Source organism: Protomyctophum bolini (genome assembly GCF_963924005.1).
Source record: "Protomyctophum bolini genome assembly, chromosome: 9".
NCBI lineage: Eukaryota > Metazoa > Chordata > Actinopteri > Myctophiformes > Myctophidae > Protomyctophum > Protomyctophum bolini.
In genome coordinates, this window is record NC_137870.1 from 20,037,811 (window position 1) to 20,051,869 (window position 14,059).

At 43.2% G+C, this 14,059-nt stretch overlaps 1 protein-coding gene across 14 annotated transcripts in view; it reads left to right on the forward strand.

The window, feature by feature from the left end:
* The first annotated feature begins 6,013 nt into the window (after positions 1-6,013).
* The window catches only part of mecom (MDS1 and EVI1 complex locus), a 197,863-nt gene continuing 189,817 nt past the window's right edge, over positions 6,014-14,059 (forward strand). For 12 of the 14 annotated variants that reach the window (XM_080772701.1, XM_080772710.1, XM_080772709.1 and 9 more), the window contains exon 1: positions 6,014-6,289. In XM_080772701.1, coding sequence (XP_080628827.1) covers positions 6,253-6,289 — 37 coding nt within the window. In that variant the 5' untranslated portion in view covers positions 6,014-6,252. Of the gene's footprint in view, positions 6,294-10,355; positions 10,420-14,059 lie in introns of those variants that run through there. The other 2 variants (XM_080772705.1, XM_080772706.1) reach the window with 2 other exon arrangements.

The window sequence follows — 14,059 nt, forward strand, 5'->3', positions numbered from 1 at the left end:
GTTGTTTGCTGCTGGGGGGAAACAAAATAAAGCTTTAATCCTTCCAGGATACTACGTGAGTGCTGGTATTATTTTCTTTAAGATCACATGACATGCCCCCAAATAATATTTAATTGAAATATAAAAACTATTTTTGGCATCTGCCACTTGAATTAAGTTGACTTGATTGATTGACATAAAAAGGCCTGTCAGCTCAAACCCATAATGCAATACAGTTTGTTTTCAAGAGTGTTGCTGCACACAAATGTTGGTTGGTTGGTTGGTAATTACAAATTAAATACAAAATCTCTACCTATTCCATTTCTCCCTTCCCATTCCAAATGTATTTGTCTTATATGTAATTCCAGCGCTGCTATTCCAAAGCCATTTTCAGCAATGGTATAATGTTTTTTGGTGGGTAGATCTTGTTGAGCTGGTCATTTTGAAAGTAGCTCTCAAGTCAAAAAAGTGTGGGCACCCCTGCTGTAGATGTTCTACCAGTAGGCCTATATGTAATAATAACATGTTTAGTAACATGCCAAGTCACTCTCTTGAGATGATGAGGCAAATTTGTCCTTGCACAAACACACTACGGAGCAACTTGTCCAGTCAACATCAGGCTCTACTACCAAAGTTTGAGCTTGACCAAGGACTTTAGAACCAGAGCCCACTAAGATAATTGGCAAAACCCACGATTTTGTAACCCATTTTTCCACCCCTGTGTCAATTATCTAATGTGATCCTGGGCTCTACACAGTACACCCTCCGCCAATCTGGGGAGAGCAACGGACTTGAACTCATGCTTCCTTCAAGCATGAGTGTCCAAGTCACTCCTTTACACCTGGGGAGTTTCCCTGGTTGGACGTAGCGTGTGGAAGGAACACGTTATTCCAACCAGTTCCTTTCCCCTCCATCAGGTGCCCCGGCTGGCCAGGGGGAGGCAGTTTAGAGACCAGGATTACTGCATGTTTTTTGTGAGGGAATCTACCCTAGGGGACAGGGGGAGAACATGCAAACTCCACACAGAAAAGCCCTTTCGCCAACCCCGTCTCAGGTCTTATATGTGATGGAGGAGAGGACGCCAGTGCCCACAGCGTCCCGAGCGGGAATCGAACCCAGGACCTTCTAGCTGTTAGGCAAAAACACAAGATTGTTAATGATAGTTAAGAAAATATATAATAATAAGTACTGATAAATAGGAAACTTAAAGTAATACTATAGTTGCATTGATTCAAGCTGGAACACTGATTGATTATTAAATATGTTCTGAAAATGCATGCGGCATCTGACCACTTAATGTGGCTGCTGTGTTAAGTGGTCAGATGGGTGGGCTGCAATAAATACTTTTGAGATGTTCAAGTATAGACCCTGATCCGGAAAATGTTTTGGAACCACTGCTGTGTAAAGGAACATCAAAACTACAGCTTACTGTTGCTATCAAACCTGTTGGATCTTTAAATGCACCACTGAAAGAAATTGACTGCCCACGGTAGATTAGCATTCATAGGGTTTGTACTCAAGCATGTCTGTCCCATCCATCCATTTGCGGTCTCTTAGTAATTGCCCTGCAACCGGGAACCTGACAAGGATCCCACTGTCCGCTGTTACCGGAAACACAGATAAATAAACCTGATAGACTGTCCCATTGATTACTCGTCACGCCTTTGTTATAGGGACTCTTGCAGCAGGCAACATCAATTGAAATTGATGAGGAAGATTCTGTATCCCAGGTTGTGTGTGTGTGTGTGTGTGTGTGTGTGTGTGTGTGTGTGTGTGTGTGTGTGTGTGTGTGTGTGTGTGTGTGTGTGTGTGTGTGTGTGTGTGTGTGTGTGTGTGTGTGTGTGTGTGTGTGTGTGTGTGTGTGTGTGTGTGTGTGTGAGTGTGAGAGGCGGGGCTCAGAGATAAATGAGTGCTTAAAGACAGCCTAACCACACAGCCTTATAAATTCACCTTCCAGGATTGTCTCAGTGGTGCATCGTAATCTGTCTTCCTCTCTTGGATACTGAGTCCGGGAATGGCTGTTAAAATGCACTTTACTTCAGGACCTGACATGCCAGGTTGTAAATCTGTCACATGTTACCTTATGCCTTTGATTCATTCATTTAACTTTTGAAATATATATTATCCCAAAATGGTTCACGTCCATCAAGGGGAAAGATACAATTACCTCTGAGGATACGGCCTGTAAATGTGTTGCTGTTTTGGCAGCCAAGAATTTGCTTTAATTTCATGGTATCGATTGCTTTGCAAGATAAAGTGCCTCTTTTATCAAATAGTGGTCATTTAAATTGGGAGCAAAACACTTCACTTCATTAACTGGGTTATTTAGAATGCTGGAATGTGGAATTCTCATGCATGCAGTGTACTGAGACAAGAAATATAATTGTTTCATTTTCTACATTTATTATCTCCCCTGTAATTGATTAAATGGATTCCTTTTCAAACTGTTTTATTAACCCTGACATTTGCGCTCAGATACCTTTTCATTTGTGGAAAAAGTGAGTGGAATTGATTACATTTTTGTCAGTATAGATTTTTTTTGTCAAATTACCTTTATTGAATAAAATCACAACGGTGCGATATAATAAACACTAGAGGGCGGTGTAGCATTAATGATCTCTATATGTTTCAGTCTCACGGCTTTCGAGAAAATGTAGAGAACCATTGTTTTTCAGTGGAAGCAGTTGAAAACGATGTAAATAATGATCTTCTTGAAAGGTTGAAATGTGCAGCATTTTATCTGCAATGTGGCTTTAATTCAGGACCAATGCAATTAAAATTCATGAAAAGCAAATTAAAGTAAATGCTCACTCAAAATACATTTACACTATAACCATACGATTTAAATGGTAAATGGTGCATTTATATAGCACCTTTATCCATATCGATGATGCGTTCTATCTGTCTGTCTGTCTGTCTGTCTGTCTGTCTGTCTGTCTGTCTGTCTTTCTAGTATATCCCATGGCTTTATTAAAATAAAAATCTGCATTTATGTAAAACAAAAAACAAAACAAAAACAATAATAACGAGTTTAATAATAATAATAATAATAATAATAATAATAATGACATGAAGGTGCCACGGTGCAGGACGTTCTCTCTTTTTGTCTATTTGGGAGCATATTAAATTAACTCTTGTTCTAATATTGAACTTTTTCGATGGACGCTTGACTGCTTATTATTGTTGGCCTATATGACCACCCAGCACAGCTACATGTGTTTGTGTTCACCACACAGGGGCACTGCGCACCGGGCTGCTTAGCCGCCATGTCACTGGCTTCTTAAAAATGTCCACATTTTACATCAGATCAGGCACTGCTAAAATACCATATTATGAACAGACAATTATTACAACACGGGCTATAGCCTACGCCGTAGCACAAATAAAAAACAAAATGAAAAAAGCTTTGTTCTTCTAAAACAACTCGGTAAAAGAATAGGCCTATTAGACGAGTTACACAAGCGTGTAAAATACGGTAGGCTATTGCAGCACTAGAATTTTAGACTAATGGTGCAGGACAGTGATTATTGTAAATGTGTGACCCCTGACAAAAAATGGAACAGTTAACCTATACTCGCATTATTGCTGAAAATGCATCTGATAAAGAAACAAATTGTCACATGCCTATACGCGTAAAATTAATAAAAACTGGTTTTATTCTCTTAATTGTGCGCATGCGGTTTCTCTGCCACTGAATTGATTCAAATTGTAGCCTATCTGTTGTTGGCGTGATTTGATTATTATGTTATTTTTATTGTTTTTATTCTTATTTGTTGTATTCTTTTACGGAATCAAGTGAAACATAATTATTTTTATACGAACTTATCATCTTTAAAATGTAGCAGTAAGTTCCGTGGAAGCTTCTTAATATAAGCCATGATACAATATACTAAAATCTATAAATGCATGCTCGGTATCCTCATTTTGCATCTTTTATTTGGTTTGTGGAGCAGGTTCGCCATGCAGGACACAGCAGTGATAAATATCCCTGTTGATCACTTGATTGATTACCTTGCTCAAAGGTCACGCGGGCGCGGGTAATTTCCTAGCGCCCGAGGCACTCTTTTCACTTTTAGTCTATAGCTCGACAGCCTCCTATACAGATTATGTTTTTATTTTAACCCTTTAACAACCCCCGGTGCAGAATCATGGAGTGATTAAACCCATGCTATTCCGTGTTCTGTGGAAATCATTGGACACACAAACCACTTTTTCAGTATTGTAAAATATTTAATTAGTCCGTTTGTTGATTTACAGATCCACCCGGTGTCGACTGTCGAGCATTGGTCTTTTTATGCTATTTAAATATGGACATAACCGTCCGGACGCGTGAGCCAATTATTAGTAGGCCTATTAGTATTTTTATTTTTTGCTATACTTGCAACTTTGGGGGTCTCGAACCCAATTAATTTCAAATAATTACAACCCACGGGGCTGTGGGGATGTCTGGTCTCTTCCCCCGGTCCTGCCACCCCGTGCCACCGAGGTCAGTGTATCATAATAAAATATGTATTGAACGACTGGTCCACAGAACAGAAGAGGAAAGAGAGAACAGTGAGTTATTGCACTGAATGAAAACTGTTTCCATTTAGGCTAATTGAGCGCGCGCTGCCTCGCCGCTGCCTCAAGCTCTCTCTCTCTCTCGTGTGTGCGAGCGTGCGTGGGCGCTGCGCGCCACCCTCTCAGGAGCGGTGTATATAGGCAGCCCACTTAATAGCACCATTTATGTCATTACTGTAGAGGTAGGCTGAGGTATAACCACAATAAAGAATCAGTATTAACCTCTCTTGACTCGGTGAATTAGATGACAAACGGCGATTTCTTTCCGCGTTCAAACATGCAATCAACTATGGGCTCGTTGAAACACAATGAAGATCATTACACGAAAGAGAGATAGACAGTGGGGAAGAAATAGTTCCATCACTTGGCCTTGGCTTCTCCTGTATAGAATCCTTCGCTTTTTATCAGCCTTTTTGGCTATAACCCCCCCCCCCCCCTGATGTCACGAGTCACAAGTCACAACAGTCAATTTCAACTTTGGAATCAATAGCACGAGTTCACAACCCATTAAAGGGTTCATGTCATGTGCAAGGTCAGCATGATCTCATTGTGGATCTAATTAATTGGCAATTACCTTAATTATATGTCTCAATTCATGGTTAAATGGACCGCACCTTTCCTTTTGCACTTTTTTTCTTCCTTTTTTTGTAATATGTACACAGTAGCCTGCATCATTGCCCATTGGCCATGCAGTGTCTTAAATGAATAAAAACATGCTGCAGGTGTTGGGGAGATAAAACGGTTGTTTTTGTATTGTTCCTCGGCTATCTATTTTGTTAATGTGACAGTCATGTGACTGTATCAAAACAGCCATCTTAAAATATAATTGTCATAACAGCAACAAGACTTATATTAGCTTTATTATAGTGCAGGAATGGTGTGGCAGTGGCATGACCCTTTCCTCAGACTTGGCGAATAAGATTATTACATAAACAGTTTTATTAAACTCAAGTTCAACTGTTAAACTTAAAATGATAAAATGATTTTCTCCCACGTTTATTCATGCACGTGAAACATTATTTAGAAGTAGAACACGGCAATTAAAGTGATGGAATGTAGACTTCGTGGAGGGGGAAAACTCAAAAGGCATTCATATTAAGTCATATTTAACATATTAATAATTGTCAGCGCAAAGAAGAAAAAAAGCGTGCTCACTCTCATAAGAGCTGTCAGTCGAGTGCTCAAGCGGGGAGGGAAGGGGGACGTTTTTCATTCATTTCCCACTGTTCGTTATAATGGTCAAAACACAATTAAAATGTATAAAACGCTTAATGAATACATTCAACATTGGTAATTTAAGTGAACATTGATTAATGGGACTTCATTTAAACACAAAAGGTGCGCATTGTAAAGGATTGGGGAATAAGGATTCGTTGTAATTAATGTTCGGCTCTCCCTCTCCCTCTCTCTCTCTCCCTCTCACTGACTTGCCCCGTGTTCTGACTCAGTGATCTTTGAAGATCTGACACGACAGGATCTCTCTGCGATCTGCCATCTGACCAGATCAGTCATATCAAGTGATAAATCGTCCCAAACTTTTCTGGCGGCGCTGGCAGTTTGGCTATGCGCATGTGCGAAGGTGTCCAAACTGACAATGCTGGAGAGATAGCGAGTCTGGATTGAGAAACACTGAGAAAAGGACAGAGAAAAAAGAAAAAGGAGGAAAAGATCCAAGAAACATTTCAAACAAACCCACGCCGAAAGACTGGCACCATGAGGTCCAAAGGCAGGGCACGGAAACTGGCCACGAGTAGGTGCAACATCCCTTTATTTGCCTTTTGAAACTGCCATCTTATATACCTATAGGCTGACTCAGTTATCACCGTGTTCGCATCTATTAATAGTTACAGTAGGCTATGCTTTCCTTTCATGCGAAGAGAACGACCACTTTCACCTATAGAATCTGTTCTTTATCGTGGTTTTAGATGTTTCTTGTTGTCGGTCCAGTTTCGTTTCGCGGCTGCAGGAAAGGTGTCGGCGAAAGTATGTAAAGTTGTGCGAACGATGTTGGAACTTTGTGCGGCATCGGTCCAGTATGGGAATCGCCGTTGCATGTAGTGGGCGCTGTGGTGTCGGCTGTATACTTCCAGTCCTGTGTGCTGCTATACAGACACTGCTCCTTGCTGCACACACTGGGGCTGCTGCCTGCTGCATGGTCACTTCAATTTGCAGGAGTAACTTTGAAAAGGCAGGTTGACTGTTGTCACACGGCGGAGCGAAACTATGAGAAAACATGGATTTGGGCGTTTAGATTTAATCGGGCACCACTGCTGGCATGGTAAATGTGCCGGAAAAGAAGAGTGATTGCGCATTATAGGCTATTGCTCGCGGCGAGAATCTGTGTTTGTATTTCTGTCATGCATGTTATTCTGAGCACGTACGTTATTAATCTGCAATGCATCATCAGTGTATTTACGTGATGTTTGAAAAAGTGTGTGGATGCTTTTGGAGTGTTGCACGAATGTTGTGGTTTACATATAGGCTAAAGGCTTGCTTAGTATACATTCACGTATATATCTAATATGATTGTCATTTTTTGCTTGTAGTTTTTTACTAATGTTCAATTAGGATAAAAGGGTAAATTTAAATATCGAATAGCCTACGTTTGATTAATTTAAAAGCCATAATATAATATCACATCAAAACAGTCTGGCATTAAATCGATTTATTTAGTCTACTTTTATGTAATCAATTAGGTCTAAGAATGTATGCAAGGCAATGATTGATATAGCTATTCTTGTATCGATTTGCTTCAATAAATTATATATATTTTTGCGGCAATGATGTCTGCTATCAAAGGCTGTTTTAAGGCTTCATAGACCAGCCGATTTAGGCCTGTTTGTCGTGCATTTTATCTGTTGCATTCTTATTTCTGACTTGCTGATTTCTCATTTCTGTCTTGAAAACACGCGCGTTTAATTATTAAAAATCGTTAATAGATTTTATGATATAGCTTATCTCACAGAGGAGAATCAACTAATCAAGCCCAAGCCCATCTCGTTTAAGTGCAGGGGGGAAATATATATATCCACGTTGAAGGACGTTTATGAGTGTCCAAGAGTCAAGGGTCGAGGTTGCTCTCCGTTCAATGAGCCACCACTGACCTGTCTGCTCATACTTCTACCCTGTCCTGCATGTCATTTCAACTGAAAAATAGATTGAACTAAATAACATATAGGAGATGCGGCTTAAGCGCTACAGGCCTATATATATTCGTAAATTGCAAGGCTTTTTGTATAGATTTGAGGATATATAATGTTAAAGGTTATAGAACATATGATCAGACTTGTAATTATTTAACCCATTTTATATACAGAGATTATTAGTAAATAAACGCCTAAATATTAAACATCTGTCGAGTCTGTCAAATGTGCAATTGTATGGGTAAAGCGGGAAATAATTTATACAAAAATAATAATAAGTCAGGGGTGTTCTCACTTATCACACATACACGCACGCGAACACACACACACACACACACACACACACACACACACACACACACACACACACACACACACACGAACGAAATAGCCCCGTTTGTGATATACCAGCGGTAGATGCTCAACGCTTTAAAACGGAATGCACAATCAGCAACTGACCTGCAGTGACTGTGAGCATAGTTCCAAGCCATTAGCGACAGTCTGAGAATAGGGAGGGGGGCTAGCCTAGTAGACTATAATTCTAGGAGTATTTAAAGATTATTATTTACTCAAGATGTGAGAGGAAGATTTCTATACCTCTTAAGTCAGAGGGAGAGAATGTTCTGAACTGCTCGGTCTCGCGGTGCTCGCGGTCCCCAAGGACCTGGGCCCGCTCTGGCCTCCAGCCAGCTCTGCACAATGTCAACAGTGAATATTTAAATTCCCAGACCCCTCATAAGGGCTCTGTCGGTAAATGTGTTCAATCTGTGCCTGCCTGTCCCGAGAAGCCGTGTTAAAATGGACATGCAGCCGCGCACCGTATACTATAGAAAACACGAGTGTGATAAAAAAAAGGGGGGGGGGGGGGGTACATGTATAGTCCTACTGAGTCCTACCGGAGGAGGTGACGGAGAGGTAGTAAATGCACAGTGATTGATAGAGTCTGGCTGATTATCCCACATGCCCAGATGTGATGTGGTGCGCCACAAAAACTCGCCTTTTGCTTCCCAACTTATAACTATAGCCAAGGCCTGTTTAGGCCTCGCCCTCTCGTGAATTGCAGACTGGATCTGTACAAAGAGAGGTGAGAGGGGGAACTTTGATGAGCTGAGCGTGGCAGGCCTAATTATAGGCGCGCGCGCGCACGCACTCACTCCCCATTCTTGTTTCCTCGTAAAAGGAAGTTAATTTATGAATAGGCCTATTCGTTTTAGATATTTTGTAATTTCTCGTAACTTCGATTATCCTCAATCAAATAATATAGGCTATATGTTTTTTTCTTTTACTAGCCTATACTATTGGCACATTTATTGTTAGCAGCTGTAATTAATGGCCTATACAGTATAACAATTAATGGCATGGTCGTTCTCCTTATTGTGTGTGTGTGTGTGTGTGTGTGTGTGTGTGTGTGTGTGTGTGTGTGTGTGTGTGTGTGTGTGTGTGTGTGTGTGTGTGTGTGTGTGTGTGTGTGTGTGTGTGTGTGTGTGTGTGTGTGTGTGTGTGTGTGTGTGTGTGTGTGTGTGTGTGTGTGTGTGTGTGTGTGTGTGTGTGTGTGTGTGTGTGTGTGTGTGTGTGTGTGTGTGTGTGTGTGTACTGGTGGTTCTGCGCGCCTGCCTGCGCTGTCAGCGCCCCTTCATTCGCGAACTGCGGAGTGCGTCCTCCTCGCATTGTGCAATGGGCCGTGCGTCTCGCGTTTGTCTGGTGGAGCTCATTAAAACGGTTAATGGATCGGCCCATTTAAAAGGTGAGAGGGAGCGGCCATGGGCCCATGGCGCGAGGAACGATACCCCGTTTAACAGCCCTTGTTGTCCCGTATAGCGGCGTCTCTTTACATGCGCTCCGCCTGTTGCCAAACTTTGGTATAGCTATACAAATGTTCCGTATCTCCCTAAGCAGTGGACTGGGGTCAAGCGTCGTGTACACGGTGGAAACGATTCTCCATCTTCCGTAGCAATATTCTGAACGCCGTTTCACTTTTCTCCCTACTTTTTCCAATGATTGCTTTTTTCAATGATTGCGTATAGGCCTGGCTAACTCTGCATTTTAGCAGACATTAAAATGAATTAACCAGGCAGATTATGAGACACAGGGCGGAGTCTCAAACATATCTCACCCAATACTGCAGATGATGAAATGCTAAAGAAGATGATTTTTTGGGTTTCAAATTCGAACTCATAATGAGGCAGTGATGACATATTCTGTCTTTAGAAGTGTTCAAATAAACATGATGTGACGTCTGCACAGTGCTTGCATGGTCTTAAAGGAAAACTCAGGTGCATTGGTTACTGGTTAGAATTGTGCTTCATGACAGGCACACACACACACACACACACACACACACACACACACACACACACACACACACACACACACACACACACAGTGCTGTGCGTTTGCTCATGCGTGGGTGCCCAAATGTGCCTTTGTGGATGTATTAGCGTGGTAATGTGTATTGGGGTCCTGGTGCAGGGGGTGTAGGGTGACTGTGACACAGGCCCTCCCATCCATCAACGCCCCCATCTGTTTGACTTGTCGGCCACTTTCCTCTCCCCTTGTGATGGGAGTACTCCCCCCCCCCCCCCCCCCCCTCTCTCTCTCTCTCTCTCTCTCTCTCTCTCTCTCTCCCTCTCCCCCCCACCCTCTCCCTCTCAGAAAATGGCCCTTCAGAAGGTCCCTGGTGTTAATGAGTCGTCCAGGACTGGGTCTCAGGGCTGTAAACAGAGAGCCCGGTGACGAGGTTAGTGGTTTGTTTATGCGCTGTTGTCACCCGCTTGAAGGATGGCCCTTGTCCACGGCAACTAGGGAGCTTCCAGGCCCTGTCACGTCCCTCCCAGGGGCCCTAACTGAGTGGCCTATACCCGAGGGACGTCTCTCCCCTTTTACTCTCGTCCCTCCTTTCCCCGACAACATTCCCCTGGCTCCTCTGTCTCCATCCATCTATGCGCAGAATTCCACATCTCTGGCATCTTAAATTACTCTCCTGAAAGAAAAGAAAAAAGACAAACAAAGTGTTGGGGCTGTTCGGATAGCCACTTGGTTCGGCGGCTGTGGTTTTAGCTCGCCGTGGCCATTGTTGCTAGGTGGCGTTTGAGGGGTACAGGGAGGGCGCGTATACATGGCGGTATGGGCGTATGTACGTATCTGTGTGTTTGTGCATGTGTTTGTAGGGGTGGGGAGGGAGGCGGGAAGGTGGTGGGTGGTGGTGTGTGTAGCGCATTGACCCAGACAGGGCTGTGTGGGAACACTGAAGGAGGGTGTGGGGTGGGGGTGGTAGCAACATGTCAAGCCTGGGAACCGCTGTGTGTTTACCACAGGGAAGCCGTACCAACACAGAACAATGAGCTAGCCTTACCCTTCTAAATAAAAAAAATGAATTTCTGCTTTCTTCCCTACCGAAAGGTCATTGAGTTAAGAGATAGGGAGGCCACACAAAGGCCTCCAGTCTGTCGACAGTCTGGCCTGGCCCACTCCGGTGCCAAGGCTGAGGTCATTATCAACAGTGCACTCCCAAGCTAAGCATATTTTTTTTTATAGATTATGTGTGTGAGTGCTTGTGCGGGCATGTGCGTGTGTGCGCGCGAGTGTGTGTGTGTGTGTGTGTGCGTGTGTGTGTGTGTGTGTGTGTGTGTGTGTGTGTGTGTGTGTGTTTGTGTGTGTGTGCGTGCATGCATGTGTTTCTGTATTCAGCAGGGAAATGATTATATGTGGTCATTTGCGCTCAGTGGTTGTGTTTGTGTGTTCGCGCTATAGCAAGCATGTACATACACACAAGACAAAAGACTATGCAGAACTGCAGACTAGTTGTCTAACGCAGCGAGACACCGCCACCATTTTGTTGTCACCGCGGACTGCTCCGAGATGAATGACATTTTGCTGAGCTGAAAAGTTTTCCTCAGACATCAAAGTGATTTGTGTGTAGTTATGATTTCTGAGTAGTTAGAATGTCAACAGTTTGCTGATGGTGCAGTTCGCTGTAGCCCATTAATGAGGCTGTGTAAAGTTAACACTCCCTGGCACGCTTGAGGAACGATGTCCGTTAGCTAATTAAATAATTTCAGTCATTTTATAGTCCAATCAATTACCTGGAGCAGGTGGTAGAAGCAGGGCCCCGACATTCTGTCCTCATGTCTCACATCAGCTAACTACGCTAAGTCACATTATTACTGAATAGGAATGCTTTTATTGTGTGGAATGCTTTGCATCGACTACAAATGGCAAATGTTCCGTGTGCACCTATGTGTGGTACTCATAAAGTAAGTGATTTGGTAATTTGCTTTAAAGGCAGTTAGCCAGCTAGTTTAAGGCTGTCATTGCATGTTCCATACTATGTCCACTGTCCAGGATACATGTGACTGTGCACAAACTATTGTGTACACGCACGCACACACTCACTCAAGCACGCACGCACGCACGCACAGAACACACAGAACACACACACACACACACACACACACACACACACACACACACACACACACACACACACACACACACACACACACACACACACACACACACACACACAATGTGTTTGTGGGTGGGTGAAGAAATGTACTAGATTTTTGTTCCTGCTATGCATTAGATTGCATGTCCCTTACATGATTGCATGCACTCAGACACTATTAATCAGCTAATTTGATCAAGTAAAGTTATTTTTAAGTTTTCATGCCAAGTAGTGCATCAGAACTAGCCTGGAAACCAGACAAATCTGCCAGTGCGAAAAAAATATATAGCCATGAGGCTATATCAGAACAAGTCATTGCTAAAACACACCAGAGAAAAATCTAAGATTTTCAAAACCTATACAGTAAGTGGTACTATTGGTACAAAACACAGTGTGTGTGTGTGTGTGTGTGTGTGTGTGTGTGTGTGTGTGTGTGTGTGTGTGTGTGTGTGTGTGTGTGTGTGTGTGTGTGTGTGTGTGTGTGTGTGTGTGTGTGTGTGTGTGTGTGTGTGTGTGTGTGTGTGTGTGTGTGTGTGCATGCAGCATTGTTCTTAAAAGTCACTGCAGCAAAGTGTTTTGGAGAGTTGACAGAGAGTTCGGTGCCGTTTCTTTTCTCACACGGAGTGCAAGTCACAAACAGGAATTATCCAACAATCGCTTTGTGAGTGCGGTGATAACAGCGTGTTCCAGGACTGTGTTCCAGGACTGCTCGGGGATCTCCCTGGGTGGAGTAGACTGGACAAGACTGATGGAGGGATGGAGGAAGGGAGCAGGCATAGCGGGAGAGGGAAAGATGCAGAGGAGACTTCGTTCACAATTAGCACTGCCGATGGATGTGGGCGAGGGGGGGGGGGGCATCAGGTCATGGCCCTCTGTAGCTGAGAGGAGTGGAAAGGACAAGATGCAGGGAATCTAGTCTAGTGTGCCTGTCCCTGTCCGTGCACACACTAGACGCACACATTTGCGCGTGTCTTCATATTTGTATGTATGTGTGTGTCAGCAAGTTATGGTTCCTGCACGCTTTTAATCTCCAACACACATACCCCCCCTCCAACACACACACACGCACACAAGCAAGCATACACACACACACTCACACACACACACACACACACACACACACACACACACACACACACACACACACACACACACACACACACTCTTCAGTCTGAACCTCATTAAGTGCTGACCCCTCACCTCCACAGGACGGGGGAGATGAGGGGAGGAGAGGTGATCAAAGCCTGAGTCTTCCTGATGAAGTTTGTTGCGCGCCACACCGTCCTGATTGGTTCTGATAGCAGCTGTCCTTGTTGTGGTGGAATGTCAACGTGGTGATGGATACAGTTATGTAGGCGTACCACACAGTCAAATCCTGGGCGTTATTTTTTAACTCTGAGTTAATTTACAGTTATAAATGGATAAGTAAAATCTTCTGTGTTCATTTGTTTGTGACTCGGAGAGCATGGAAATTGGACGGGTCCTTTTGGTTCCATTGTGCTCTCACAGTTAAATGAACAGCCGATATTGTACACCCGTGCACAAAGGCGTGAAATATACTGTTAAATGTCAATTTAAAAAAAGCATGTTTTTAGAGAGTGCCATCTCTCTTCCTCTTCGCTGCACTTTTGACTGGAAATAATTCAGTTTTTTATTCTATTTTTCTTCTTTTGTAAGAGATCTAAAGCCTTTGCATGTTGAGGAAAACCTTAATATAGACAGGCTCCTGGTCAAGGAACTCCAAACATGTAGACAGAGAGATAAATTCTCTCATTGTGTGCACCGGTAAACTTGAGACAATAGCAACATTACACTGTCTCTAAATTTGCTTCACAGACCCCTGGGAGTCCCTGGGCCCCTTTTTGAAGAAGCGCTGTGTTGGAGCACGTATCCCCTCTGTCACTACGGTGTGGCGTTTAGCTTTTCTCCACTA